Source organism: Ambystoma mexicanum, chromosome 3p (genome assembly GCF_040938575.1).
Source record: "Ambystoma mexicanum isolate Mex_15411 chromosome 3p, UKY_AmexF1_1, whole genome shotgun sequence".
Taxonomy (NCBI): domain Eukaryota; kingdom Metazoa; phylum Chordata; class Amphibia; order Caudata; family Ambystomatidae; genus Ambystoma; species Ambystoma mexicanum.
This window is the reverse complement of record NC_090925.1, coordinates 361,812,615-361,840,591: the sequence shown is the minus strand read 5'-3', so window position 1 is coordinate 361,840,591 and position 27,977 is coordinate 361,812,615. Positions and strand designations below refer to the sequence as shown.

The following is a 27,977-nucleotide window of genomic DNA, read 5'->3' as shown; positions in this document are numbered from 1 at the left end:
CTTTATACCGCTGCCGTTGGAACAAATTCTACAGCTGGTGAAGAGAAAAGAATATCGAACCCTTTTCATGCAGTACACCAATGGTGTTATCTTTCTTACTCTACTTAGCAAATTCAGGTCTTCAAGTTGGTACGATCAAGGGCTACCTCACAGCGCTATCAATCTGTAAGCGCACTACAGAGGAGCCTTCATATTTCAAATTACCCCTGGTAGTTCAATTTCTGAAAGGGTTAACTAATGTTTATCCCCCAAAGCCTTTCCAAGTTCCATTGTGGGACCTAAATCTAGTCCTAAATTTTCTGATGGGTACTCCTTTTGAACTACTCCATTCTTGTTCATTAAGATTTCTCACTCTTAAAACAGTCTTTCTAGTGGCTCTAACATCTGCCAGAAGAGTGAGCGAATTACAAGCTCTATCTTGCAAACCTCCGCATACAATCTTTCATAAAGACAAGGTTGTCTTACAAGTGAAGCGTAATTTTCCCCCAAAGGTGGTCTCTGAATTCCACATTACTCAGAAAATAACTTTACCTTCATTCTATCCTCCTCCCCACCCAGGGAAAGAGGAAGAGAGGTTACATAGGCTGGATCCAAGGCGTGCCTTGAGTTTTTATATCAGCAGACTTCCTAGAATAAGACAAGCAGACCAACTGTTTATAGGTTATACAGGACACAAATTAGGAATGCCAATCACGAAACAAACTATTCCAAGATGGATTATTTTAACCATTCTAGAATGTTACAAATTGGCAGGGAAAGAGCCCCCTCAACATCTTAGGGCTCATTCAACCAGGGGTATCGCAGCCTCTTTGGCTCTCCAGAGAGGGGTTCCAATTCGGGTCATATGTGCGGCTGCCACATGGTCGTCTGCACATACTTTTACAAAATTTTACAGCCTGGATTCCTCCTCTAGCCAGGAGACAAGATATGGCAAAGCTGTGTTACATTCTGTACATTCTTAAAGGGAATATTAAATTTTACTCCCACCTGCTATGGGAGTCTATCAAAGATAAGGAATACGTCGGAGGACACAATCCCTTTGAAGAACAAGTTACTTCTTACCTTGTAACGTTCATTCGATGGAATGTTCCTCCGACGTATTCCTTATCGCCCCTCCCATCCATCCCCGCAGTAAAACTTCCCTTGTGGTTGCAGCTTACACTCCTTCAAGGTCAATAACCAATTCATGAACAGCTAATTTCAAGCTTTAAAACGGAACTGAGCAACGGACGCTCAGTGACGTCGGCGCTGAGACGGAGGCTGTCGAGGGACATCAACTCGAAGGACGTCGACGCGCAGCGCCCTCTACTGAAAAAATTTCCGAGGCCAGCAAGCTGGGATGGGTAACATCAAAGATAAGTAATACGTCGGAGGAACATCCCATTGAAAGAACGTTACAAGGTAAGAAGTAACTTGTTCTTCTCCACCAAGAGATCTGGGATGTAGGAGTAGAACTGGAATTTTGTAGTCTGGACTCCTTGCCAGAAGAATCGGGGGACTCCTGGGAATCCGACGGCTCTGACCAGAGCAGACCTTCCAGAGTAGCGCCCAATCCTGGTAGATGAACCGAAGATGAGTCTGTTAGAAAAGATACTGGAGGCCAGTGAAAGAACAAGCCTATTGAAACTAACCCAATGGGGTGGAAGCAAACTATCAAGCCTCCCAGGCATTTCCGTGTTCAAGCAGTGGAGAGAACTCATGGACCAACATGAGGAACAGGCGAAGGCCACAGCCACACCACCTGAAGAGGATGCCAGTCCCAGGGGAGTAGACTCTGCACAAACACCCATGGAAGACCTGTTTAAGGACTCTTGGTGGAAGGCCAACCGGCTATTAGCTGCTGACATCAAGACACCCTTACATCCTTAGGGGGTGCTATCACAGAAAGACGAGAACAGCAGCTGGATGTGCCACCTTCAAAAAGTGGGTAATGGGGAAGACCAACCCTTCTTCTTTATGAATTTTGAATGAGTGACCAAGACAGCAGGCTGGCACCAAGACTTCTGGGCCCAGTATATCATCCTTCTTCTAACAGGGGAAGCCCAGCAGGCCTTTCACGCATTTAACCCCAACGGGACCACACCATACGAAGATCTGTAGCAGGGTATTCTGGAGAGGCTGGGGCAGGATCGGGAACACTATAGGATCTGATGACTACATCTACGCCTATGACAAGGAAAGTGACAGCCAGAGGTTGCATAGAGTGAATGACCTATTAAACAAATGGCTGAATCTAAAACCATGTGAAGAGCTCAAAGAAATGCCGTACTTAGAACAGTTTCTGCACTCCTTGCCCCTGTATCTGTAAACATGAGTTTCCCACCTGCATGAGTCCTTATTAGAAGAAGCAATCCAGGCAGCTAATACGCACTAGAGAGATATGTACTCTCATGAGCCAGTTATGGGGCCTCAGAGGACCAGTGAAGGAAAACCTGGGTCTCGGGTGAGAGAGGAGAGTCCAGCCCCGAGAAAATCAAGTCCTGCCTGACTGGATCCCAAAACAAAGGCTAGCTAGACCTTCCTTACTGGTAGACTGGAAAAATCCTGGTGGGGCCCGCATCCAGAGGTGATAAGATGTTATGCCTGTGGAAAACCCGGACAGTTCTGTTCACAGACCCCCAAAGAATAATCTATGGAGGTCAGGCTCCTGAATGAACCCAGATCTATAAGAAGAAACTCTCTATGAAACCACTGTGGAATGTAAAGAAAAACCCACAGATGTGGAATACCTCCTCAATCTGTTATTGGAAGATGAAGACATTCCATGGTCTCCAGCATGGACATTATATACTACAGCGAAACTGATTGAAAATGCCATTTTACGCTAGTGGTCCAGGTGAGAGTGGCCAAAGCCTATTTAGATTTGGGAAGCAGAAGGCATGCTATTAGGGCAGACATGATAACCTCTGAGCAACTGACTCCAAGGCCCTTGTCGCAAATAGTATGTGTCCATGGAGATGCTGACCTATACCCACAAGCAACAATGGGGATTCAGGTAGCAAGGAACCATCTCCACACGGCTATGATAGTCCTGCCAGGACACACTGAAGAACTTCTCCTAGAGACAGACTTCCCCCTCGTTGGTCTATGCCTAAGAAGGCTTTAAGGAGAGAAAAGATCAAAGATAAAAGATATACTGTCTTTCTCAGTGGCCAGGCAGGTTTGGGGATCTGACCCTGTTAGGGGGGATAGGGACTTGTCTCATCCCAGAGCAGAAAGCTTACTAGTGTGGTTGCCAGAACCAGTCCTGCCTCAGAGACGTGATGAGGGAGTTGTGAGGGCCCCAGTCTCTGTCCGCTTCAGATATGCCTGGTTACAATTGAAGAGTACCACTTGCAATCACCCCATACCAACCTTACCCTATACTGGCTAGTATTTTCTCATTGGTTTCAGAACTACGGATCACAGAAGTCTGTGGGTCACAGGACGGAGTCTACAGCTTTCAGACGGGGTACACAGCGACGAGGACAGAGCTGGCGAAGCACTGCCCGCTGCAGTCTGGAAGCCAAGACGCTCACATTACACAGAAAACAAACTTTGCAATTGACATTTACTGTACCGAGCTGCCACTGCAAAACACTGGCAGATCAGAATTTGGAAAGGAGGCAGGGCTTAAAGGGCACTTTATGGATTCTCCCTGTGTACCTCGGCCCCTGAGGGAGAGCAAGGCAGCTATTGGCCTGGGGAACCAGGTGAGCGAGAGAGCAAATGGCAGAGGGAAGAGGGGGAGGATAAAATGGGACAAACGGAATGTGAGATTGTGGGTTGTTCAGGCAAGGTCAAGGTAGGAGAAGGCAGACCGATAGACCAGACAGAGGAGGGACGGACAGAGGAGTGACAGAGGAGGGACGGTGGAGCAGATTGTGGAAGAGACTTAGAAAGCGTGTGAAAGGTGAGGTATTGCTTGGTGAGAAAAATTATACTACTGTGGGAGTATGTTGAGTAAGGTGAGGGAGCAAGACTAGGTTGAAGTGTAAGGGAGTTAGTGAGGCTGAGTGAGAAGGGTGATTGGAAGGGTGGAAGTAAGATGTCTGAGAGAAGGTGGTATGGTTAGTAGTGATAGAGTAGCAGAGTAGAGAGTAGTGGGAGTGGGTGAGTAGAGCAAAAGAAGTAGTGGATGTGAGGTGGAATAATATTGAATAGACAGATAAAGAGAGAGGGATGGAAAATAATGGGGAAGAGAAAGGAGGAGAGTAGAAGATCAAGTGAGACCTTGGTGATTGCAAGGCGATCAGAAGATACCAGTTCCTGTTATCATTCTTATTGTGGGATGCCAGGTCATGTACATCTCAAGACCCTGGAGGGGGGAAGATGGATAAAGCAACTGCCTTTCAACCATCACACCTTGCCAACAAGATTCTAGACAGTATGGGTTATCGATCTCTAGTTACCATCTTGGAGATTAGGGAAGCCTGGGCTAAGGTGGTAGGCCCAGGGAAGACAAGTCAAAGAGGGATGGGCCCTTAGTTGGAACCCCTTAAATTCATAATAAAAACCCTTGAATCATCTGTGAGAGTTTGTGTTCTTGAGGCCATCTGTGACAACATGTAATAGTATCCCCTTGCTGGGGCACCCTCATGTCTCTCACAAAGCACCTCTATTAACTTACATCATGTGGATTTATGTAAGTACATCACTGAGACACCCTCAGTTTTCGCAGTGCATCTCTATCCACACTTACAATATGTATGCATATATACACACAGTCAATGTGTGGGCACCCTCAAGATTCTCACAATGCACCTCAAATCACAACTACAGCATGGAATAGTCTACCTATACTTTGCACACTGAAAGCGCTCACAATTCACCTTTGCCACACTTCATATGCAGCTATGCCAGTACTGCAATGTGATGTAAGTGATCTTGTATATCAGACTTCTGCCACTATTGATGGCCTTGCTGTGTGTGGTTCTGTAAGAAAAAAGGGGGCGGGGTACATTAGTGGGACAGTGGGAAATAGATGTGAAACCTGTGGTGTTGTTGAGCACAGGTTGGAAATACCCAGTTCCCGAGTGCCAGTTTGCTTTCTATGGGTTTGGCGGAGAAACCTGGGAGTATGTTATCCATAGGTAAGGGCACAGGATCTGATAAACTGGCTCGATTTGGGTCTGGTTAGCCGTTGATGTGGAAGAGTGTGATAGGGTTAAAGAGGAGTACTTAGTTGTGGCTTGGTGAGTGTTTATGTGCTAATGCATAGGCCATTGTTGGCTGTCTGTGGGGGGTTGGTTCCATGTCTTAAAATCGCGGCAAAAATGGCCGTGAATAAAAGAGTTTGTGGCAAAAATGCTGTGGTTTTGCCGCCACAATCATATAAAGGATGCGGGGGACACCCACGCAACCCCTGAACCCATTTTACCATTTAAGGGGAGCTGGGGACACCCCCGCAACCCCTGTTCCCCTTAAATGGTATAATGTGATACACTTTTACCGGGTCAAACCAATTTTATTTTACCTGCGACATTTTTGCCGTGATATTATTACCTGATACCGGGGGGTTCATGTGTGTAGTGTAAGGTGACGCAGACCGGCTAAAAATGGTGGTGTCGAAGATTGCCCAGAGCAGTGCCAATTGGTTCAGATTTATTAAAAACCTTCCACCCATCACTTTTCTGGTTACAGTTTGTCTCCCTTTGTGAGAGAGGGTATGCTCAGACGTGGGTCCCTTGCTCGCTGCATCATAGGAAACGAAGCTGCACCTCACTAAGGAGGCCCAAAAAGGCCGAAACATGTCTAGGGTTGCTTGTGTTTCTATGCAGAGGAGACCTGGCCTAGCAGTACAGACTAGGCTGCTACCCTTGGTGCTAGTACCTGACTGATTTGCATATGGCTGGACCCCTTTTGCAATGGCGCAGGTGGGCTAAAAAACAACAGTGGTGTGGAAGGTTGCCCAGAGCAGTACCAGTGGTTCAGATTTATTCAAAACCTTCCACCCATCACTTTTCTAGTTACAGGTAGGAGATCTTAGACTGGATTTAGTTAATCTGGGGAAAGGAAGTGGGCCTTACAAGGCAAAACAACCTGCCACCCTACACCTCTGCCCTAGCCATTTGCAGACAGGTCCCATTTCTCTAGCTCAGGATGCCACCTCTCTCTCGTCCTCTCTCTCTCTCTCTCTGTCTCTGTCTCTCTCTTGCACTCTTTCTCTGTCTCCTCTCTCTCTTTCTCTCAAATAGATACATTGTATCCCTGGAGGCACAAAACAAGCATGTGCCAGTTGGCAGATGAGGTAAAGGGGTGGTACCTAAACTCAGACATTACCATGAGCTATAGGGTAATTTGAGGCAAGAGCTTTAGGTTCAGAGAAAGGGCAGCTTGTTATTTGCCCATTTCAGCTTTTTTAGCATGTTGGTTAATAGACTGAGCGATACCACAAACCCCACTCTATCATGCTCAGCTCAGTGGACTTTTACTCGTCGAAGGCATGGCCTGTCGAGACCTGGCAAGGTGTTTGTCAGGGATTCGTCGGGACAGGGGCCAGAATCCCTGCTTGTTTGACTCAAAGTGTTATCCTGCTGTCTTCCACAAGCCCCAAACATTTCTCACAAAGTCCAAAATTAAATCTCCCCCGCCACCAATAGCCACAACTCACCAGGTGTTAATTGGCCACCAGGCCTACGGTATCAGAATGAAGCTGCAACCCTATAGGGAATTCTTCATGCTGAAACAAGTGGCATAAAAGATAAAAGGTGGAATGTTGATTCCTCAAAAGATGTGCACCACCTTGACCTTAAAAAAAGGGAACGGATAGGGGGTGTGGCGGCTGCAGGATTGTGAAGAGCTGTGTGTTGGCAGTGACAGACAGGGATATTGGCAGGTGATATGATGGACTTTCCAATTAGACTGCAGTCTTGATTTTGCAGTGGCTCTGGCTCCATACTAGCAGAGGTTCTCGGGGGGATTTCCTTACTTTTGCCACAGCTTAATGATGGAACCAGGGCATCAGCCATGCAACCAGGGTACTCAGAGATTAGCAATGTATCTGTGTTTCTTCCAAATAAGAATTCTTCCCTTGAGAGTATCACATTTCTCTCCACAGGCAAGGCCGACTCCCCCACATCTGACTTCTGCAATGGCGGAAAATATTCTTGCTGCCGCCTGTGAAAGTGAGACACGAAAAGCAGCAAAGCGAATGAGGCTGGAAATCTATCAAAGCTCACAGGTACGGGTTGAACCCCTTCAGCCATATCATTCAAGAAGTGACTTTTGGGGCATGACCTGCTCTAGTGGGAGGGGCAACGGCCAGGGTTTGGGTAACACAAATGTAGAAAGATCCCTTCCATAGATGAAGGAACACTGATTTATTTGGGGTTTAAAAGAAACCACCAAAACTGGATTACTGTTAATCTTGGTGGCAAGGTTGGGGGAAGTGCTGCTCTTTTGTACATAAGTTAACACTGCTATTGTTGTGCGGAAGAGAAATGTAGGTGGATTTAGAAGAAGTGGGGTTGGGCTTATTGACAAGCTGAAAGGCAAAGTAGAATTCAATATTTGAATGTCCAAGCAAACGTTCTAATTGAAAATATTCATTTATTCTGTTTTATGTGCAAATGAGTAAAATGTTTTGCAAGTAACAGGTGAGTAAACTGTTAAACAAGAGTCATTTTAGTGTCCAAAGTTCATACCTGAACCCTTGGGTCAAAGATGGTGTCAAAGGTCAACCGGGGCTCTCAGGTACCCAGTCCCTGTTCATCTGCTCAACAGGGAGTTAGTCTCTCATAGGAATGAATGGGAAAGATGGGCCAATTTTGATTGCCTGTGCAAGATACTGATCGTAATTTTACAGTTACCCATTTGTTAAAAATAAGCCCAATGTTAGAGATAGGGCAAATGTTATGCAGCATTCAGGTAGAGCGATCTTTTTGTATAGTGGAACTGCCATGGTAGCAAACCTCTGCTGCCAAAACCTTTATGTTTGAAAGTTCCAAGTTCGCTAGTTAGATCGTTAGTCTCCTGTACTCAAACTACGATTCGGTGGTGACGACAAGGGACTGCAGGCAAGCATGACAGCCAAAGGCTTGTTGGAGAAAGTCCTGGATCAAAGAAGAGACAAACGGTTATGGGGGAGCTGACGTTGTATGTCAGGTCACCAGGATGCCTACATCAGCATTACTCTTACTATCTAGTGAAGCAGAGCTGAATGGGAGGTAGGCTGAGTCTTCCCAGCTAGTTGTGCATATGAATGATACTCCCCATGTGTGACAGGACTAGGTTACTTGAATGTGGACATGATGAACTCAATGAGTGCAATTTAATATTGTGAGCGAACGCTGAGGACAAGTTTTATTCACATCAGCCCTTTCATCCAAAAGTAAATTTCACTAAAGAGTAGGGAAAGGAAATTGCTTAAAGTCCAAGACTCTGCAGACACTTTTGTTTTGTGAAGGATGTGTGGGATGAAAATGCTGACGTAATCATTGTCTGCATATGCAAACATGCCAATCAGAAGCATAGTAAACCCCCAATCACATTTATATAGATCACAAAATGTTTCTGCTGCATCCCTGAAGATGACCTTGAGACAGCAGATCCTGATATGTCTGACCTATCCAGAAGAGTGAATTCCAGTGGAAGTCTTTCGAGCTTTTCAATAAGAAATACAAAAGATTATGAAATCAAATGTTGTATCCATGCAGACTAATTGATTTGAAGTGCTTTAGGATTTTTGGGTGAAAATAGCATTGAAAACAGTAGGGAGAAAACACTTTAAGGATTTAATGTGACGAATTCCACCAGGCCTACCTGGATAGTCTTCTACCTCGCCATATTTTGCTGAGGGGTGGGGCCTGTGCACAATCACTCACAAGTTTCTGCTCATTTTCTTCATCCCTCCATGGCCTAGCCTCCTAATACATTGCAAAATTTCTCGCTACTCTCCTGCTTTAACCCTCTTCTCTCTAGCCCTTTGTCCCACGTCTCTCTGTGCTGACCCCCATTTTATCTCCTTGCCACTGGTATGCTCTCCCAGCCAACACCAAGACGAAACTGAAGTTTAGTCAGTAAAGTCTCATATTTCACCAACATTCTGGCCCCCTTCCCCATCACCCGCTGATCTGTCTTGTTGACGAGCAAACCTTTCCAAGCAAATACATACCTATGCTTTGCAACCCACTTTGTTGATTACACTTCCAGACAAAAGGGCTGGATCGTTAATAGGATCTTTGGATGACATGTTCATAATACCCATGATGCTCTGTCTAATCATTGTCCTTTTAAGATTGTGGCCTAACACTACTGGGTTGAACACTTCTGCCTCTAGTAATATGTCCATCATCAATCCCCAGCACAGGAAAATATTTCTTAAAAAATGGTGTTACCCGTTATCTAAAACTGTAATGAAAATGGTGTCTTCGGTGATATACACTCCAGAAATATAGGTTTGTTTTCTGCTCTTGATACTTTACCACCAGGAGTACATTTGTTACCACGGACTGAATTAATTGATCTGCAGAAAATTAACAAAGTGCTCTGATAGCCGTATTTATTATCACCAGCAGTAATTTCATAACATTGGGGTAATAATAAAGAATACCCATGCCACTGCCAGGTGGAATGATAATGGTAGTTGTGTGATTATTTTCCACTTCATATTTTATTTTGGAATGAGGCCTAGAGGATTATAAGACCTGAAGCTATACAGAAGGAGATCATCTTTGGGGATCAAGGAATCCTACTTTTCACATTTCTTATTGAGAGAGCCTTCAAAGGACTAGATTTTAAAGTCCTGGAAAAACAGTGTTGGCTATATTGGTGCAAACCTAAGTATAGCAATCGGCCAGACTTCGAGGAGGTGAAAGGTTGATATCTATGTTTTATCCTAGTTGAAACAGCGCATGGGTTTATGCGCAAAATATGTTTGCACCATCCCTGGGTATAAAAGCTTTGGCGCCTTGCACAGAATGCTTGATTAGAAGTTTCTTTCGAATGGATTGTGCCTCCCACGTATTCCTCATTTTGTGATAATTATCTCTCCAGCTGCTCGGAAAAGAATTTCAACAGAGGGCACTGTGTGCAGTGTCATTGAGTCAATGTTCCTGGAGGGCCTCGAAACCGAAGTCAACGCCGACTAAATCGGCACCAATTTTCAAAGCCATCGGCGACGACTACCACGACATTATCGAAGCCTGTAGTGCTACAGGAAAAGATTTACAAACCTTTACCTAAAAAGGACTATTTTAAGTCTCTGTCAGCCATATATGAGGAGGAACCTCCTTCTGATGACAATACACCACATTTTGGACTACAGTTTGGCACCCCTAATGTGCCAGAGGAAATAATATCTGATGAGTCCAGGCTAAGAGATTTATACGATAACCTTCAGTCAGCCAGTGGTTTGGGTACCTCGCCAGAGTTAAAGTTTGGCAAACCAGACCCAACTGAGCATGCTGACTCATATAGAAAATGTATGGGAAAGGTTATCGAATTTTTAGGATGGAGTAGGCCTACTCCATTTTTTTTGCAGGATGACATGACGGACATCTTGGACCAGGGTCCTCAGAAAGACCCAAGTTTGCTTTTTCAAATGGCATTACAGAAAAGGGTCTCTGCAAATTGGGAGACACCAGAAACTGTGGCTGCAGTAAATAAAACCTTTGCTACGAAGTACAGACCATCCAGCAGTGACACCCGGAGTATCTCACTAAGCATCCCACACCAGAAAGCTTGGTGGTTCAGGCTGCTGCATCTACCAAGCATTCAACTTACCCATCCATCCCTCCTGACAGGGATGATAAGAGAGTGGATGCCTGGGTGAGAAAAGTTTTCACTGCGGGTAGTATGGCATGGAAGTCGACAAATGTCACTTGCACATTATCTAGATTTACGTTTACCCTGTGGGACACTGTTGCAATAGCGGCTGATCACATCCCGGAAGGAGAGGAAAGATACAGTTTTCTGGCAATCATCAAGGATGGTAAGGAGGCAATGGTGAATGTCTCCGGTCAGGTTTGGATACTGCAGACAGCATCAGCAGATCCATGGCGGCTAGCACAGTGTTACATAGTTTTGCGTGGTTGTGGATGTCTGGGTTTGCACCAGATGTGCAAGCAAGACTACTCAACATGCCATTTGGCGGCTCAAGGTTGTTTGGCAGCAAGGAGGATGAGAGTTTGGAAAAGCTGCAGACCTCAAAGGCGGCAGCTAAATCCATTAGCACTGTCATTAGACAGCTTCAGCACCCCTATTCGGGCTCCTCTTCCTGGAGGTTTAAGTCCTTTTGATTCAAATCCTCATTTGGAAGAGGAAGAGGACAAGCAGGTCAAAGAGGTGAGAGAAGATTCCCTCGTGGTGGATGAGGGAGAGGTGCTAAGTCAGCCCAAGCAGCAGCAGCCTTTCCTTCAGCCGTTGCTTCAGCCGCTTCTAAACCACTCTGAGGCCTTGGCTCACAAGACCCCGGTGGGAGGCAGACTTACTCAGCATCTGAACGAATGGCGGGGCATTTCTTCAGATGCTTGGGCACTGGAAACTGTGGTCCATGGTTACTGCCTTCCTTTTCAAAAAATGCCTCAGGATCATCCACTGGGGAACAACTCTTTCAAGTTCTAGATCCGCTCCTTGTGCAGGAAATATTGACCCTACTAGAGAAAGGTGCAATAGAACATGTACCTGTAGCGGAAAGGAACAAGGGTTGGTATTCCCCATACTTTCTGATTCCCTAAAAGGACCCAGTGTTATAGCGCTACCGCAACTCGGTCCCGCACAATTTGCGCCAGATCACGAGTTGTGGGGGTGGGGGGCAGTAAATCACCATTTAGGACGCAATGGGGTTCGACGAGCGCTGTTACCGCCGCTGGTAATTGCGGTGGTGGTAATAGCACCAGAAACGGCCTGAAAATTGACATTTTTACGGCCAACTCGTGATTTTGCCAGCCTTTAAATTTGGCGACAATACCATTACCGCTGCATTTAAGGGCTCAGGCCAAACTTGTGATGAGGCCCATAGGGCTCTATCAGAAGTAGGGCGGTATACTGGTGGTACATCTACCGGGATACCGCCCAATTCAGTAATTGTGCCACAGTAATTGTGCCGAAAATGGCAGGAAAGTCGGCGCATTCACCTCCAGCTCAGAGCTGGAGGGGAATCCTCAGAGTTTTCCCCAAAGTCGTGTTAGGCAAAGTTTGAATGCAGTACCCTCTGGGAACACTACAAGCAACTATGACTACAGGTATAGGCAACCCAATCTTTGGTATAAGCTTGTACTACACAGTTTTGGTAGCGTGTTGAGCAGCCAGGCTTATCTCAAAAGGGGAAATGTGAGCTGTAGTGGAGTTACACAAAGATTCACAGTTACAGGTATTCAAATAAACTCTTACACTCAAGGTTTCTTGCATAAACACTTATGAATTTATTTATCAGTCTGTTATAAAGCCTTCTTTAGAAGGGAGGAATATACTAGTAACATACAAATACACTTCAATACTGTACACTCTGAGTTTCTGAATCAGACAAGACCCTTTAGGGATGGTCCACAGACACAACCTACACCCACAGGTGACTCCAGTAACAAGGGTGCTGGGGACATTAATATCTTACTGTTGGCATTCAGAATACTCTTAAAAAGTTGGTAAAAGTCAAAGGTTATTAGAACACAAGAAATTACAAATATTCATAAGCAGGGCAAATACTTTCAGATAGCAGTCATTCAATTCAAATAGGCTAAGCTAAAGTCAATGGGCAAAAGTCTTTGTATAGGATGCAGCCCTTCAGGTAAGTAAATGGAAAAGTATTTGCACAAGTTCTTAGGAGTCTTTGATAAAAAGAAGAATCAAATGTAGGGCCACAAGCCGATTAGACTTGTGAGTTGCAGAAGTTACAAGCACTTACACAGTAAGAGGTAAGTTCTCTTAGACTTGTTTTACAGTACCTTGGTAAAGAAGAAAAGATGCAGCTTATGACTTCTGTTCTTGTGCAGCTCTGCAGATCTCACTGTTCCTGGGCCTCTGTCGTGGGGACAAGAGGGAGGACGTTGGGGGACTCCTGCACTGCACTGGCATTGTCAAAACTGGCAACCGGCAAACTTTACTTTCAGTGGCTGTTTCACGTTTCAACTCCTTGCGGTACAGCAAATAGCAATACGCGCGATTCCTGGCTGTCAAGGTGGACTGTCCTTACTTCTGGGGTCCCGCACTATGCTGAGGGGGCTCAGGCTTGGTCAGTCCTGCTTCGTGGGTGTCCGGAGGATCTTCCAAAAGCTTTAGGCCAGCTTAAAAGTAACATACACAATCTGGTGTCCCTCTCCCTGGCTATACGGTTCATGCAGGAACTCTGAGGAAATTCAACCAGCTCCGAGATGGGTGTCCAGGTGGCTTACTTTGGAGTTGATTGGTCCCACCAACTCAAAGGGAGAAGTCGTCCTTGCAGGGGCTTCTCTGTCGATGCAAACTTGGCAAGTAGTCACTGCAGCAGGCCTTCACCGGGCAAACCAACGGTCCAGGAGTTGCAGCAGGCGTCCTCTTCAAGCTCTTCTTCGGTTCCTTCATCCAGTGGTCGACTCTGCCTTCCAAGCCAAAAGACTTGCCTTTTATTCAGTTCTCTCCCATTCATTCCAGCCTAGGTGTCACTCACCCAGCAGGGTGGCTGTCCTTGCTGGACAGTCAGCCAGCCAATCGCCACAGAGTGCATTTGGGTCTCCTAGGAGACTAAGCACAGGGAGTTACGGGCACCTCCCTCCCTACCTGCCTACCCGGGACACTCGGGTCCCAGAGGCGGGTTTCTCTCAGAAACCCTGCCAAAGGCTAAATGAACAAAGAGAGCAAACCTGGTTTGGCGCGCAGAAAAACTCTCTAGAAGGACCTTTCTACAAAGACCTGGCGAAAAAAGAAGAATTTTAGCAAAGATGGCTGTACACCATTTTGAAAAAGATAGCTCCCGCGGTTACTTTACTGGAGCCATGAACGGTCGCGGTAAAGGCAAGCCAAGGGTTCAAAACTAAACCACTGCCACCAGCCAGTCAATTGAGGAAAGGGTAACATAAAAAAATGTTACATGAGCATTTAGACACAGGGGATACTAAGTAACCCCTCCAGCACTCTATTGTAAGATAGGGTGTGCTGGGTCTAGCAAGTACAATGCAAAGTAAAGTCAATTTCACTTTACTGCTCTGGGAAACAGTAGTTGATCCCAGAGAAGGTATTTAAACCCTGGGAAATCTGGAAGACTTCCCCGTGGCACTGCACTGAAGGTGCTTTGTGACACAATTGCAAAAGATGATGCCTATGGAGTTGGTAAGACTCCATAACCAAAAAGAAACACAGTGTATAAAATCACATTAAAATACATGGGAGAGTGGGAAAAAAGGGTCTCACTCTCTCCAGGTAAAAAAACCAAGTCCTCAAAATCCAGTTAAGTTGTTGGGGGTCTCTAAGGTGGAGGGAATTAGCACATTTTTGAGAATTCTCCCTAACAGTCGGGATCGGGTGGTGCCGTAATAGCGTTACCACTGCATTTTTACCGCACCCCCCAAACCCTGATGAGGCCCATAGACCTTCAAAAGTGCAGGCCATTTGAATCCTTACAACCTACTAGCAGGCACAGACTGGTGTCCCAATTATTCATTAGAGCACTAAGCTCACAATCAAGAATGATCATGAGAGCAGACTTAACAGGTAAGTTTCATTCACATATGCATAAGCTTGAATCAAGCTCAGACTCAGTCGGGTCAGTTTCTCCAACTCCTCATGAAACACTGCCAAGAACCAAACTGTGCCCAGATGGTCCTAGCTCAAATAGCACTGGAAACAGTTCATTAGAATGGATTGTGTCCTCCCACGTATTCCTCATCTTGTGATAAATCGTTATCTCCAGCTTCTCTGCTTCGGAAAACAATTTTCTCGGCAGAGGGCGCTGTGCTCGAGGTCGTGGCGTCGATTGTCCCTCGACGTACTCCGTACTCTGTCGACGTCACCGATGGTATAAGTAGCTCGAGCCGCGCCCGTTGCTTCAGTTCCGTTTTTCCGATCACTTCGCTATCGAGAACAGCGCGCTTCGATTTTCTGTGAAGAAAATGTCATCATCTTCTACACCTTCGACCCCCAGAACTGGGTTTAAAAAGTGTGCAGATTGTGGGTCTAAGATGTCGATCACCGATCCCCACCGGTTTTGTCTCTGGTGTCTCGGTTCCAGTCACCGAACCGACGACTGCGGGTCCTGCCAATCGATGACCGAAAAAGCTCTTCGTGAGAGGAGAGGTGAACTGTTGGTGGGGAGGGAGGCCTCAAAAAAGGTTTTGTCAAAAAGACATAAGAGAGCGACTGATTCTAAGGGATCGGATCGCCATAGGCACTCGAAGAGATCTCGATCTAGGAGTAGATCGAGACATTCTTCGTCGTCATCGAAAAAAATGAAGAGGAGACATAGATCTCCCTCATCATCTTCTTCTTCAGAGTCGACCAAAGAAATTCGTTGTCTGACTAAATCGGATTCTCCCAGTAAGTGGGAAGAATTCCGCAAAAAGATGATGGAGGTTTTCGAGAATGCGGCCTCGACCCCCTCGAAAGAACCTCGAAAAAGCCATACCCCTAAAGTCGCTCCATTGGACGACAAAGGGAAGTCCAAGGCTACTATGGCCAAGACCAGTAGCGTCGAGGAATACAAAAAACCTCGAGTCGACGTAAAACCGTCGAAGAATCTTCGAGAGTCGAGCACCTCTCCAGTGCCGGCCAAGAAGCACAAATCGTCGAAGACTTCGACAACTTCGTCGACACCCTCGACGTCGATAATTTCGACGCCAAAGCCAAATGCGTCATCGACGCCATTATCAAAGTCATCTTCGAAAACTTCGAAGACTTCGAAGACACCCTCGAAAACTTCGAGGGATTTGCAATTTCCTTCGAAGCAGATGGAAGAGGAAGAAAGGAGATTCACTCCTTTGCCCAGATCAGACTTTTTCAAATCTATGTCTGCAATATATGAAGAGTCTGCTTCAGAAGAAGACGAAGTTACTCCTTTGGGAGTTACTTATGGTAGAAGACAAGTTCCTGAAGAACTTATTGACCAGGAATCTAGAATGAGAGACCTGAGTGATACTCTACATTCTGCCAGTGGAGTTGACACATCCCCAGAATTAGAGTTCGCCAAACCTGATCCTGCAGAGCATGCAGATGCTGGGTACAGGGGTCTTATGACCAGGGTAGTTGAATACATGGGTTGGAGTAATACTTCACCAATTTTTGAACAAGATGACATGACGGATATTATCGTCAAGGGACCTCAGAAGGATCCTGTTCTCCCTTTTCACAGGGCCCTTCAAAGGACTGTGGAGAAAAACTGGGAGAAACCAGAAACCATTGCTGCTGCAGATAGCACTTTTCCAAGAAAATATAGACCAGCTGGAACGGATCCTGAATATTTGAATAAACATCCGACTCCAGAGAGTTTAGTCATTCAAGCAGCATCCACTTCAAAACAAACTGCTTATCCAACTATCCCTCCAGATAGAGAGCATAAAAAAATTGACGCCTGGGCACGTAAAGTTTTCACGTCAGGCAGTCTGGCACTTAAGTCGGCAAATGTCACCTGTACCCTAGCCAGGTTTACCCATACCCTGTGGGACTGTATTTCGGCGGCGGCTGATCATATTCCGGAAGGCGAGGAAAGGGAAGGCTTCCTGAATATAGTTAAAGACGGGAAGGAGGCAATGGGGGAATGCCTCCAGTCTGGACTGGATACTGCTGATAGTATCAGCAGATCCATGGCTGCAAGCGTTGTGCTACGCAGATTTGCGTGGTTGAGGAAGTCGGGATTTGCACCGGACGAGCAAGCTAGACTCCTCAACATGTCCTTTGATGGCCCGAGGCTCTTTGGGAGAAAGGCTGATGAAAAGCCTAGAAAAACTTCAGACCTCGATAGCGACAGCTAAATCACTTAGCGCCTCTTTGCACCAGCCTCTAAAACCCTATTCCGACTCATCTTCCTGGAGGGGTCGTTCTTTTCGATACTACTCCTCTTTTGGTAGAGGAAGAGGACAGGCTTCTCAAAGGGGCAAAAGGAACTTCCCTCGTGGAGCATGAGGAAGAGGTGCAAAATCAGCCTCAGGAGCGGCATCTGTACCCTCAGCCACTCCTGCAGCTGCCTCCAAATCCCTCTGAGACCTTGTTACACAAAACACCAGTGGGAGGCAGGATCTCTCAACATCTGAAGGAATGGCGGGGCATTACATAAGATGCTTGGGCACTGGAAACAGTAGCCCAAGGTTACTGTCTCCCCTTTCTAAAAAGGCCTCAAAATCATCCACCGGGAGCCAACTCCGTCAAAATTCCGGATCCGCTCCTGTTGCAGGAAATTTTAACCCTGCTAGAGAAAGGTGCCATAGAACTGGTACCTGTAGCGGAGAGGAACAGGGGTTGGTACTCCCCATATTTTCTCATCCCAAAAGACCCATCTTGGACTTGAGAAACCTGAACAAGTTCCTCAGGAAGGACAAGTTCAAGATGGTGACTCTTTCTCAGATCCTTCAGGCTCTCCAACTCCAAGATTGGTTGGTATCATTGGACCTTCAGGGTGCTTACTTTCATGTGCCAATCCATCCAAAGCACAGAAAGTACCTGAGGTTCGCGATTGGCAATTCTCATTATCAGTTTCAAGTTCTGCCATTCGGGTTGACCTCCGCCCCGAGGGTTTTCACCAAACTGTTGGCGGTTGTGGCAGCAAGTCTCAGGAAAGGAGGTATTCACATAAATCCCTACCTGGACGACTGGTTGATCAGAGCAAGTTCTCCAGAACAAGCTCAGGAACATCTTTCGATCACCTGCCACTTCCTCCACAAACTGGACTTCTCCCTCAGTTTCAAGAAGTCCCACATGATACCAGCCCAGAAACTCCAGTTTATCGGAGCAGTCTTGGACACTTCATCGGGAAAAGCCTCGCCTCCCGAAGTGAGAGCTCTCCACATCCAGCAGATGGTAACAAAATTCCAGAATGCCCAACGTCTACCGGCCTTCGATTTTCTCAGGTTGCTCGGCCTCATGGCATCCTGCATTTTCCTAGTACCAGAGGCCAGGTTGAGAATGAGATCCCTTCAATGGGCACTCAGAACTCAGTGGTCCCAGTTCTCAGGGAATATGTCGGATCTTCTGCAAGTTCCGAGTGCAGTTGCTCAGGATCTTCTATGGTGGGCTTGCAACGACAACATTCTCAAGGGAGAGTCTTTTTGGCAACCATGGCCGGAGATAACGGTAGTGACGGACGCCTCACTCACGGGGTGGGGAGCACACACCAACGATCTGACAATCAGCGGTCGTTGGTCTCCAACGGAGTCCAAACTACACATCAACCTATTAGAGCTGGGGGCAATCAGACTAGCTCTGAAGGCCTTTCTGCCCTCTGTACAGGGAAAGAATGTTCTGATAATGACGGACAACACAATGGCCATGTACTATCTCAACAAGAGAGGAGGTGTAGGGTCACTGCCACTGTGCAGAGAGGCAATGCAGCTCTGGTTCTGGGCAATACGAGAAGGAATCTCTCTGTCGGCAATTCACCTAGCCGGAGAGAAGAACACGGCGGCAGACGCTCTGAGCAGGCAGAGCACAGTCTCTCACGAGTGGGAGCTGGCTCAGGAAGTCCTTCTGGAGATCTTCGCCCTTTGGGGAACCCCTCAAGTGGATCTGTTCGCCACCGCGGTCAACCGGAAGTGCGATCAGTACTGCTCAAGGGAATTTCCTCAAAGAGGAGCTCTGGGAGATGCATTCGTAGTGGAGTGGAAGTTTCCACTGCTGTACCCATTTCCCCCAGTCCCCGTGATTCCTCAAATAATCAGGAGGTTGAGAAAGTTCAGGAAAACCATGATCCTAATTGCCCCGGATTGGGCCAGGAGTACGTGGTACCCGGACCTTCTAGACATGTCCATCTGCCCTCCAATATGTCTTCCGCAAAGAGAGGATCTTCTCTCGCAAGAGGAAGGTCGAGTTCTCAATCCAGAGGTCAAGACACTCAACCTTCACGCATGGTTTCTGAGAGGTTGAGATGCAAGGATTGGGATCTTCTGGATGACGTAATGGAAATCTTGCTTTCGGCCAGAAGACCAGCAACAAAGTCTTTGTACCGATGTCGCTGGAATAGGTTTAGTAACTGGTGCAAAGACAAGGATGTGGACCCTTTTCAGTGTGGCACCCCAATGGTGCTTTCCTTTCTGCTACATCTAGCTAATCTGGGGCTCCAGATAGGAACAATAAAAATAAAAAACCTTGCTGCGCTGTCCATTTTCAAGCGCTCCTCGGAAGAGGTTTCATATTTCAAAATACCGTTAATAATTCAATTCTTAAAGGGGCTCACTAATGTATACCCTCCAGTACCTTTTCATGTACCAGCCTGGGACTTAAGTTTAGTATTAAAATTCTTGACTTGCATACCTTTTTGAGCCTTTGCACTCATGTCCATTGAGGCTTTTGACTCTAAAAACTGCCCTCCTTGTGGCCCTATCATCAGCCCGCAGGGTTAGCGAACTTCAGGCTCTCTCATGCAAACCACCATATACTATTTTTTATAAAGATAAGGTAGTCCTTAAAGTTAAACCTTCATTTTTGCCAAAAGTAGTCTCGGACTTTCATTTGTCACAAAAAATAGTACTTCCTACGTTTTATCCTCCTCCTCACATGGGCAAAGAAGAGGAGAGATTACACAGATTAGATCCCAAGAGGGCTCTTAGTTTTTACATCTCAAGGATGGCTAAATTGAGACAAGATGACCAACTGTTGGGTTACACTGGTCAAAAATTAGGCTTATCTGCAACAAAACAGACCATTTCCCGCTGGATCATATTAGCCATAGTTGAATGCTACAGACTAGTGGGAAAAGAACCACCAGATGTGCTTCGTGCCCATTCTACAAGGGGAATGGCTACTTCTGCGGCTCTAAAGAGGGGAGTCCTGGCAGCAGACATTTGTGCAGCTGCAACCTGGAAAACAATACATACTTTTGTTAAACATTATTGTTTGGACACTGCCTCCTCTAATGAGGGTTTATTTGCAAAGGCAGTTCTGCATTCTGTCCACGAAAACTGAAATGGTACTCCCACCTCCAAGAAATTGATACTGCTATGGGAGCCTATCACAAGATGAGGAATACGTGGGAGGACACAATCCATTCGAAGAACAAGTTACTTACCAACTGTAACGTTCTTTCGACTGGATGTTCCTCCCACGTATTCCTCATCGACCCTCCCATCCTACCCCACAGTACGTTTTCTTACACTTTCCTCTCACGAAGAATGTATCGGTCATGGGACACGCCTGGGTGTTCCTCCTATATATATTTCATCGAAAAAACAGAACTGAAGCAACGGGCGCGGGTCGAGCTACTTATGCCATCGGTGACGTCGACAGAGTACGGAGTACGTCGAGGGACAGTCGACGCCACGACCTCGAGCACAGCGCCCTCTGCCGAGAATTTTTTTTTCCGAAGCAGCGAAGCTGGAGATAACGATTTATCACAAGATGAGGAATACGTGGGAGGAACATCCAGTCGAAAGAACGTTACAGTTGGTAAGTAACTTGTTCTTCTCCACCATGCACCCCCCACACCAAAACACAGGAATCAAATCCATCTATTTTACAATAACTAAACTCTTGCTCGGCCACTAAACCAACTTTACTGGGCCAGTGTAACCTGTCCAGCACAGAGACCAGAGTACTGTGACCTACCCAAACTGCGATCGTTCAACAATTGTCATAAATGTAACAGAAAATAGCATTTATCCGCTATTCAGACCAATGTTAGTACTACTCCGCCTCAGCCAAACTTTTACCCCATAGGGTCAATATAATGTGTCCTAGGAACTCAAAACATGTCTCCCGAAGAGCCTCGCACCACCACCACACATTAACACTGCAGAGCCAATCAGAGCTCACTACACTGCCCACATTATCGTACAAACTATGCAATACACTCTTTTGCTCCCCTCTTATGAGGATTTTCTGAGACCTTAAGTTTAACGTTAAGGAAGTCCAGTCTTGGCTGTAATGCTTCTCACAATATTGCCCATCTCCTACAAGGGAAAGCATACATCAGCAGTCAAGGCTTTACACTCAAGAGGGCAGCAGGGTAGACAAGAAGGTAAAGAGTAGCAATACTAGTAGACAATAAAGTACTGTCCACATATGATATCGCTAATAAAAACAGTGCAGGTAATTTTCATTTAAAATGTTAATTGCAGACGGGACAACATCTGTTCGCACTTAAGTGCAAAAGATCCCTCCATGCAATTTTAAACTTTTCCACCACTGAGTGAAAAAGGTAAGAGTAACCTATAGATGAAATTGCATTTACTGTTCACTTTTCCACTCTATTGGTTGGAAGGTATAAATATCTTCACAACAAAGGATTGCGGGAGGCATTTATAATGGATTTCTAAAGAATCTGCCTGCATTTACCTGGTTGCACTTTCAGGCAAAGGAATCCGTAGTATTAGTGCTGGGGTGAACATACATCCATGCTGATGACAAGGCAGCCGCATTTGTCTCGCCTGGTCGGCAAATGGAAGTGGGGCATGATATGTTCTCCCATCTCCCCACCTCACTGGACAAATGCTGGTACATGAGGTGGATCAGTAACAGTAGCAGAAAGAACTTTTACTGCAACTTTTACCAATCTTCCTCACAAATGACAATTACTGTTTCACTGTTCTGTCCTGGGCTGTTTTCTGTATAATTGGTTTCATTTTTGCTAAATTCCTTAGCGCTTGCAGCACCGTAGTACACTCTCCCTCCCACCACTCCCCTGCATTAATTTCCCTGTTTCCTGGTCCCTCCCGTCTCCCAGCCCGCCCACCTTCCCCTGATTGGTGGTTGTTAGAGCGTGTTCCAGGCCTACTGGACTGCCGAGTCCCCCCTGCTCGCCACTTTTTTGGCGTGGAACAGGTGAGGAGCAGCGTTACTGAGACCCTGCTGGGCAGTTTTCTGTATAATTGGTTTAATTTTTGCTAAATTTCTCAGCACTTGCAGCGCTGTAGTACTCCCTCCGACCCCTCCCCTGCATTCATTTCCCCACTTCCTGGTCCCTCTCGCCTCCCAGCCCACCCACCTTCCCCTAATTGGTGTGTTGTTGGTCATCACTCAACCTCCCAGGCAAGCCCCCTGCTTGGCAGCCCCTGCGGCTAAGAGCGGCTCCTACAGAGGCGGCTCCATCTAGTGTCTTCAGGTGTCAGCAGAGGAAGCCAGCGGCCAGCTGTCTACCAGCAGCCACTAAGTAAGGTAGGAGTGGCTTGGGCTAGGAGTGGAGCCTTCACTCTACCCTGGACACTTAGCAAACTCTCAGACTTAGGTGTGTTTTCTCCGGTATTTAAAATTGCAGTATTTAAAATTGCAATGTTAAGGTAGCGCCTATCATCTTGTCAAATTGTCACTATTGTCTTGTCTCTCTCTATCTCCTCTGCTTGCGCCCTTCCCTAGTCTTCTCCCCTACCTCCCTCACACCTCCTCTTCTCTCCTCCCCTCTCCCCATCTACCCTATGTGCTCTCTGTCTCTCCTATCTTTTCTAACTGCTTCTCTATCAACTATCCTGCTCTCCTCAATAAATCTGGTAGGAAGAACTTTAAAAAGGACCTCCTGGTCTCCAACCCAGGCATCCCTATCGCTGACATCTATACCAGTGCCGCCTCTAGGCAAACCCTCACTGACATCCTCTTTGTCGTTCCTTGGCCAGACCTATGGACTCTTCATATGGTTTCTGTGCTTTCTCCTCTCTCTTCTTCTCCCATTAATGGCAGCGCCCGGTGGAAGGCCCTCCTGGCCTCCTTCGACTCCTCTAAGGTCATCATAAATGTTTATCTGAATGGTACTGTGTTGGTCCAAGGCCTTTCGGCCAATCTTCTCCTCTTTGATAGACGCTTCCCGTGCCTCATAAATTTATTTTCTTCTACTGCTGTCCCCTCTCTTCCCTCCATGGCTTCCTTGTCTCCCCCTGCTGTCTCCTCCTTGGCTACATTGCCCTCTCCTCCTTCCTCTTCTGCCCGCCCTTGGGCTTCTTCTGCATCTCCACAGGGCGTACCTCTGATTTGTCCTCCTCCCCGGAAGTCTTTCAAGGACAGTAACTTTCTCTATATTGCTACTCTTAACTCTCGCTCTGCGGTCAAACACTCCTCTCACATCTGCCGCCTCCTAGAAGAACTTGACCTTGATGTCCTCGGTCTCACCGAGACATGGTTCACGGCCAGCTCTGTCATGAGCTTTGACACTCTCCTCCCTGACAGCTACAAGATCCTCTCCGTGCCCAGGTCCAACCGTTCCGGAGGGGATGAAGCCCTGATCTTCCCCAAGTGGACTCCTGCCTCTGTCATTCCTACACAGGCTTACTCCTCTTTCAAATGCCTTACCTGCAGGCTCTCTCTTGCTCCTAGCCATTCCCTTACCGTGGCTACTATCTTTCGGCCACGTGGTCAGATCTCCTCCTTCCTTTCTGAGTGGGCGGACCGCTCCTCTTCCCTCCTGGTCTCAACCACTCAACTCCTCCTTCTTGGAAACTTTAACATCCACCTGGATGCTTCCTGTCCTTCCTCTGGACTCTTTTGCGACCTCTGCGACTCTCTTTCACTAAATATCATCCCCTCTAGCCCGGCTCACTCTGCAGGGCACACTTTTCATGTTCTGATCTCTACAGACCTTCCCCTCTCTATCCCTCTCGCCACTCCTCTCTCCTGGAGTGACTCCTTTCCTCCCAGCTCACTCTCTCCATCCCTCAGGCCAAGCCAACTCCAGTACTGCCACCAACCTTCTCGGTTATCCGACCCATGGAGCATGTGTCAGATGAGGCTTTCGCTGCCACTTTCTCACTCCCTTCTCCCCCTTTGGCTGACTCACACCCTGACACAGCCCTCTCCATGCTCCACTCTGCTATATCTGATACTCTGATACTTCCGGTACATCCTCTGACAAACTTGCCTGCTGCCTGCTCCAAAGGCAATACCGGCTCTCTGTCCGCACCAAAAAGAGAGCCCACATCCAAGTCCGCGTCTCTGCGGCATCTAACAACTCGGCCGAACTCTTTAAAATCTGCAAGGAGCTGGCAAATCCTGTTGCAGTTTCTACCTCTCCTGTCCCCTCCCAGCCCTGGCTTCTCATGTCATCTCAAAAACTGAGGACATCCCGTCCTCTCTCTCTTCCTTTCCCCCTTCCCCTTCTACTCCCTGCTCTTCCTTTGGCCCTTCTTCAGCCACCTCTCCTCCCTCCATCTCTGCCTTTGCTATGTTATGTTATTCAGATTTGTAAGGCGCCAAAGCCCGCAGGCATCCAGGCGCCGAAAGACAGAAGTGGTGAAGAAAACTAAGATAAATCCTAACTAAACAGAATGGTCTTTAACTGTTTGCGGAAGAGAAGATGGTCTTCAATCTTGCGTATCCTAGTTGGTATGATGTTCCAGGCCTTTCCCCTGTTCTTCCCTGACGAGGTTTCTAGACAAGTCTGATCTATGAAAGTCTTGTCAAAACAGGTTCACCCCTGTTCCTCCAAAACCATCAAGGACCACATTGACACCTTGGCCCCTGCTCTGGCTGATTTCTGCAGCCACGTCTTCGCCACTGGTATCTTCCCCTCCCCCCTGAAGCACTCCCTTGTGCATCCCCTTCTTATGAAACCCTCTGCCGACCCTTCCTGCCCGGCTAACTATCGCCCAATCTCTATCACCTCTTTCCTGGGTAAACTCCTGGAAAAGCTGGCCATCTCCCAGCTTAATCTTCACACTAAATCCGTTGGTAGTCTCCATGACCATCATTCTGGCTTCAGAGCTGCCAGAAGCATGGGAACTGCTCTCCCGAACATCCGTGAAGACCTGCTCTCCTACCTCGATTCCAACACCCCATGTGTCCTCATCTTACTTGATCTCTCTTCTGCATATGACACAGTCAACCATCCTGTCCTGCTCAACCGAGTCTGTGATAACCTTGGTATCACCGATCAGACCCTGGCTTGACTGACCTCTTTCCTCTCTGATCGACCCTCCCATGTCCAACTTGGGTTCTTCCTCTACTCTATCTCTATCTCTACCTGTGGTGTTCCAAAAGGGGTCTAATCTCTCTCCCTGGCTGTTCAAACAATACCTGGCACTTCTTGCCTACCGCATTGCCGCTCTGTGCCCCAACTTTCAGTGCTATGCGGATGACACTCAGCTCATTTTCAGGCTCCCTTCCGCCACTTCTTCTACTTCTCTCATCTGTTACTGTCTGTCTGCTATCCAGGAGTGGTGTGCCGCCAATGATCTCTGCCTTAATGCCAGCAAGACCGGGATTCTCCTCATCGGCATACCCGCTCCCTCCTTTCCTGTCACATTCTGGCCAGCATCTCTTGGCCCTCTTCCTGCTCCCACCTGTGAGGCTAAAAACCTCTGGGTCATCTTCAACTCCACACTCTCCTTCTCTCCTCACATCTCTGACATCTCTAAGTAGTCACACTACCAGCTGCACCTCCTCAGAGGTATTCTTCCTTTCCTCTCCTTACCCCAGAAGCTTGCTGTCTCTAGAGCTCTGGTTCTCTCTAGGCTGGACTACTGCAACAGCCTCTTTGTAAATCTGCCTGCTTCTACTCTCCGCCCTCTGCAACTCATCCAGAACAGAACTGCAAGACTTGTCCTTGTCCTCAAGCCCAGGGATTGTATCTCTCCAGGACTGAAATCCCTGCACTGGCTCCCAGTGGCTGCGAGGATTAAGTTCAAAATCCTCTGCATTGTCCACAAGGCCTCCTGGGGCCTCAATACCTTCAACTCTCTCTTCCTAAATATCTTCCTTCTCGAGCTCTTCACTCATCCGCCTCCAACTCCCTCAGGGTCAGTCGCTTCTCCAAGCAATGAGTTTGTGGTCGATCTCTTTCTTCGGCCGGGGACTCCCTCTGGAACAACCTCCCTGCCTCCCTGAAATGTGAGAGAACCATCTCCGGTTCCGTTAGCACCTCAAAACCTTCCTCGTTGCTTCTGCTTTCTCTCCTCTCCCCTGCTGAACTCCTGGCTGAAACTGAAATCGCACTGGTAACCTGGCTACCCTCTGATCTCGGGCCCAGGTCCCCTCCCCTGCCAGTTGCACACCTGCACTGCCTCCCTGGCAACCCCCACGCTTGAGGACTGTTTTCTGCATCCCTACAGTCCCCTACCAGCACTTGAAACCTAATGTCTGCACTTACCCTTGCACTTGCCACCAGCTGGCCGCATCCTTTACTTATTGCTTATTTATTTCATTTTATGCGGTCGATCCCATGTACTGCACTGCCCCCTCCCCTCTAGGAAAACCTCTTTGCCTTCCCCTGCACTTGCGCAATCTCAATGTCACCTGGCCTAGTGAGATCGTTGTCTGTCTTCCCCCTGTTCCACCTTCCTTGCCTCGTCGCGCCTTGAAACACTTGTGTATAGGCGCGTTATAAATGCCATATCATAGGCTTTGTCAAAAATGTTATTCAGTACTTTGCAGGATTTGTTTTTAGAGGCTATAACTTTGCTAAATGCTACTAAGGGGCTCATATTACAAAAAGTGTAATTACATGGAGGGGACCGCCTATTTTTGCACTTTCATGCACTATGCTCTACTCCATGTAATTGTGGTAATTTCCAAAAGGAAGCAGAAAAAAGTGTCGAACCTGGCAAAAGGTTTGAATGCCACCCACAATTAATGCTGGCTCACCATCTGCAGTGGATTCCTGTGGAATCCGCCCTCTTTTAGCAAGAGCTAAAAACAGGCAGATTCCATTGTTATGCTGGCAGAAAACCATTCTGTTTTCGCAGCTGGTAGGGGAAGGGCAAGCCATACACCATAATTCTGGTCTATGCTCCGATTCCATCTGCAAAATGGCCAAAAGTCCCCTGGAGTGGTATAATAGGTGCAAAGCCCAGCATAGACCTTTTATGCCAGGTCATTTACATTTGTTTTACCACTCCAGAGACTTATAAATGAGCCCCTAAATGTTCATAAAAGTACTTAAGTGGCTGCAGTGCCTTTAGTTCAAAGCAAACATATATTAATCAATGGTATAAACCCAAAACCGAAAGCCATTGGACGGTGCAACAACACTCCCACCGCACAAGCACTCCAGTTAAGCTAGCAGCCTTCGCTTTACCACACTCACAACATTCACACTGTGTCCCCGCCGCCGGCCCACATGAGAGACGACTAACAATGAAATAAGTATCCCAGGGTAGCACACGCCCATTACTAAGTAATTCACTGCCTCTGTTAACCAGCATCGCTAATTCAGGGAAGCTCTCAACACTAGCAATCCCCCACTAAAAAGGTATTCCCAGATTTTGGTACAATAAACCATCAATGTCTGTCGCACTACGGAAACCTACTGTACTATAGTCTGAAACCTATGGCACTCTGAAGCCTAGCCCCCCAGACCCAACCATGCAGGATTCTCGAATCTAGGTGTAGCTGTAACGCTCACCTGGCTCCCACGGAGGCGCTGGTCTGGTCTGGGTTGCTGTGGCCTCTTCAGACGTGATGCGCAGAATTCGGACCACCGATTGAACAGGACCCCCAAATCTTGCTTGTCTGGCCCGTAGAAATATCCTTCTGCAGATGAGAAAGGGGATTAACTGTCTGCTGAATAATGTGCTTGCTCTCCCCTTTCCCCCTTCGTTCTCCTCTGACATCCTCCAAAACCCCCGGTTTAAGCTCACCTTATGGTTTGGAAGGATGAACTCTCCATCCTGCTTCTGGTGCAGGGGCGCGCGTTCGTCCAATTACTTCACTGGTTTTCAGAATGGCGCTGGCAAATCCACTTGACTTTACTGAGCGATACGCCGTAAGTATGAAGATGCAAAAGTTCAAGCGTGAGCCTCCTTTTATGTTGTCTTTTTCTGTCCTTTATTTCAGGTGCAGAACAAAGGGGATGCGTTGAGGGGTTAAATTGCCGGGGTAAAATCAGGTGAGTCAGTGATGAGGGCGACCCCTCTAAATGTCTTTATAATTCCCCAGTAATGTCTTTTGTCCTTTCCCCATAGGGGCCGGGGTGCGGTACCTGCCAGAGATGTGGCGCCGACCCGAGATGTGGAATGGCTCACCAAGAA

The 27,977-nt window shown here is 47.2% G+C and overlaps 1 protein-coding gene across 4 annotated transcripts in view; it reads left to right on the top strand.

The window, feature by feature from the left end:
• The window catches only part of NOL4L (nucleolar protein 4 like), an 843,583-nt gene that overhangs the window by 699,751 nt on the left and 115,855 nt on the right, over positions 1-27,977 (top strand). For all 4 annotated transcript variants that reach the window (XM_069651017.1, XM_069651019.1, XM_069651018.1 and 1 more), the window contains one exon: positions 7,040-7,162. In XM_069651017.1, the coding sequence (XP_069507118.1) occupies positions 7,040-7,162 (123 nt within the window). The remainder of the gene's footprint in view (positions 1-7,039; positions 7,163-27,977) is intronic.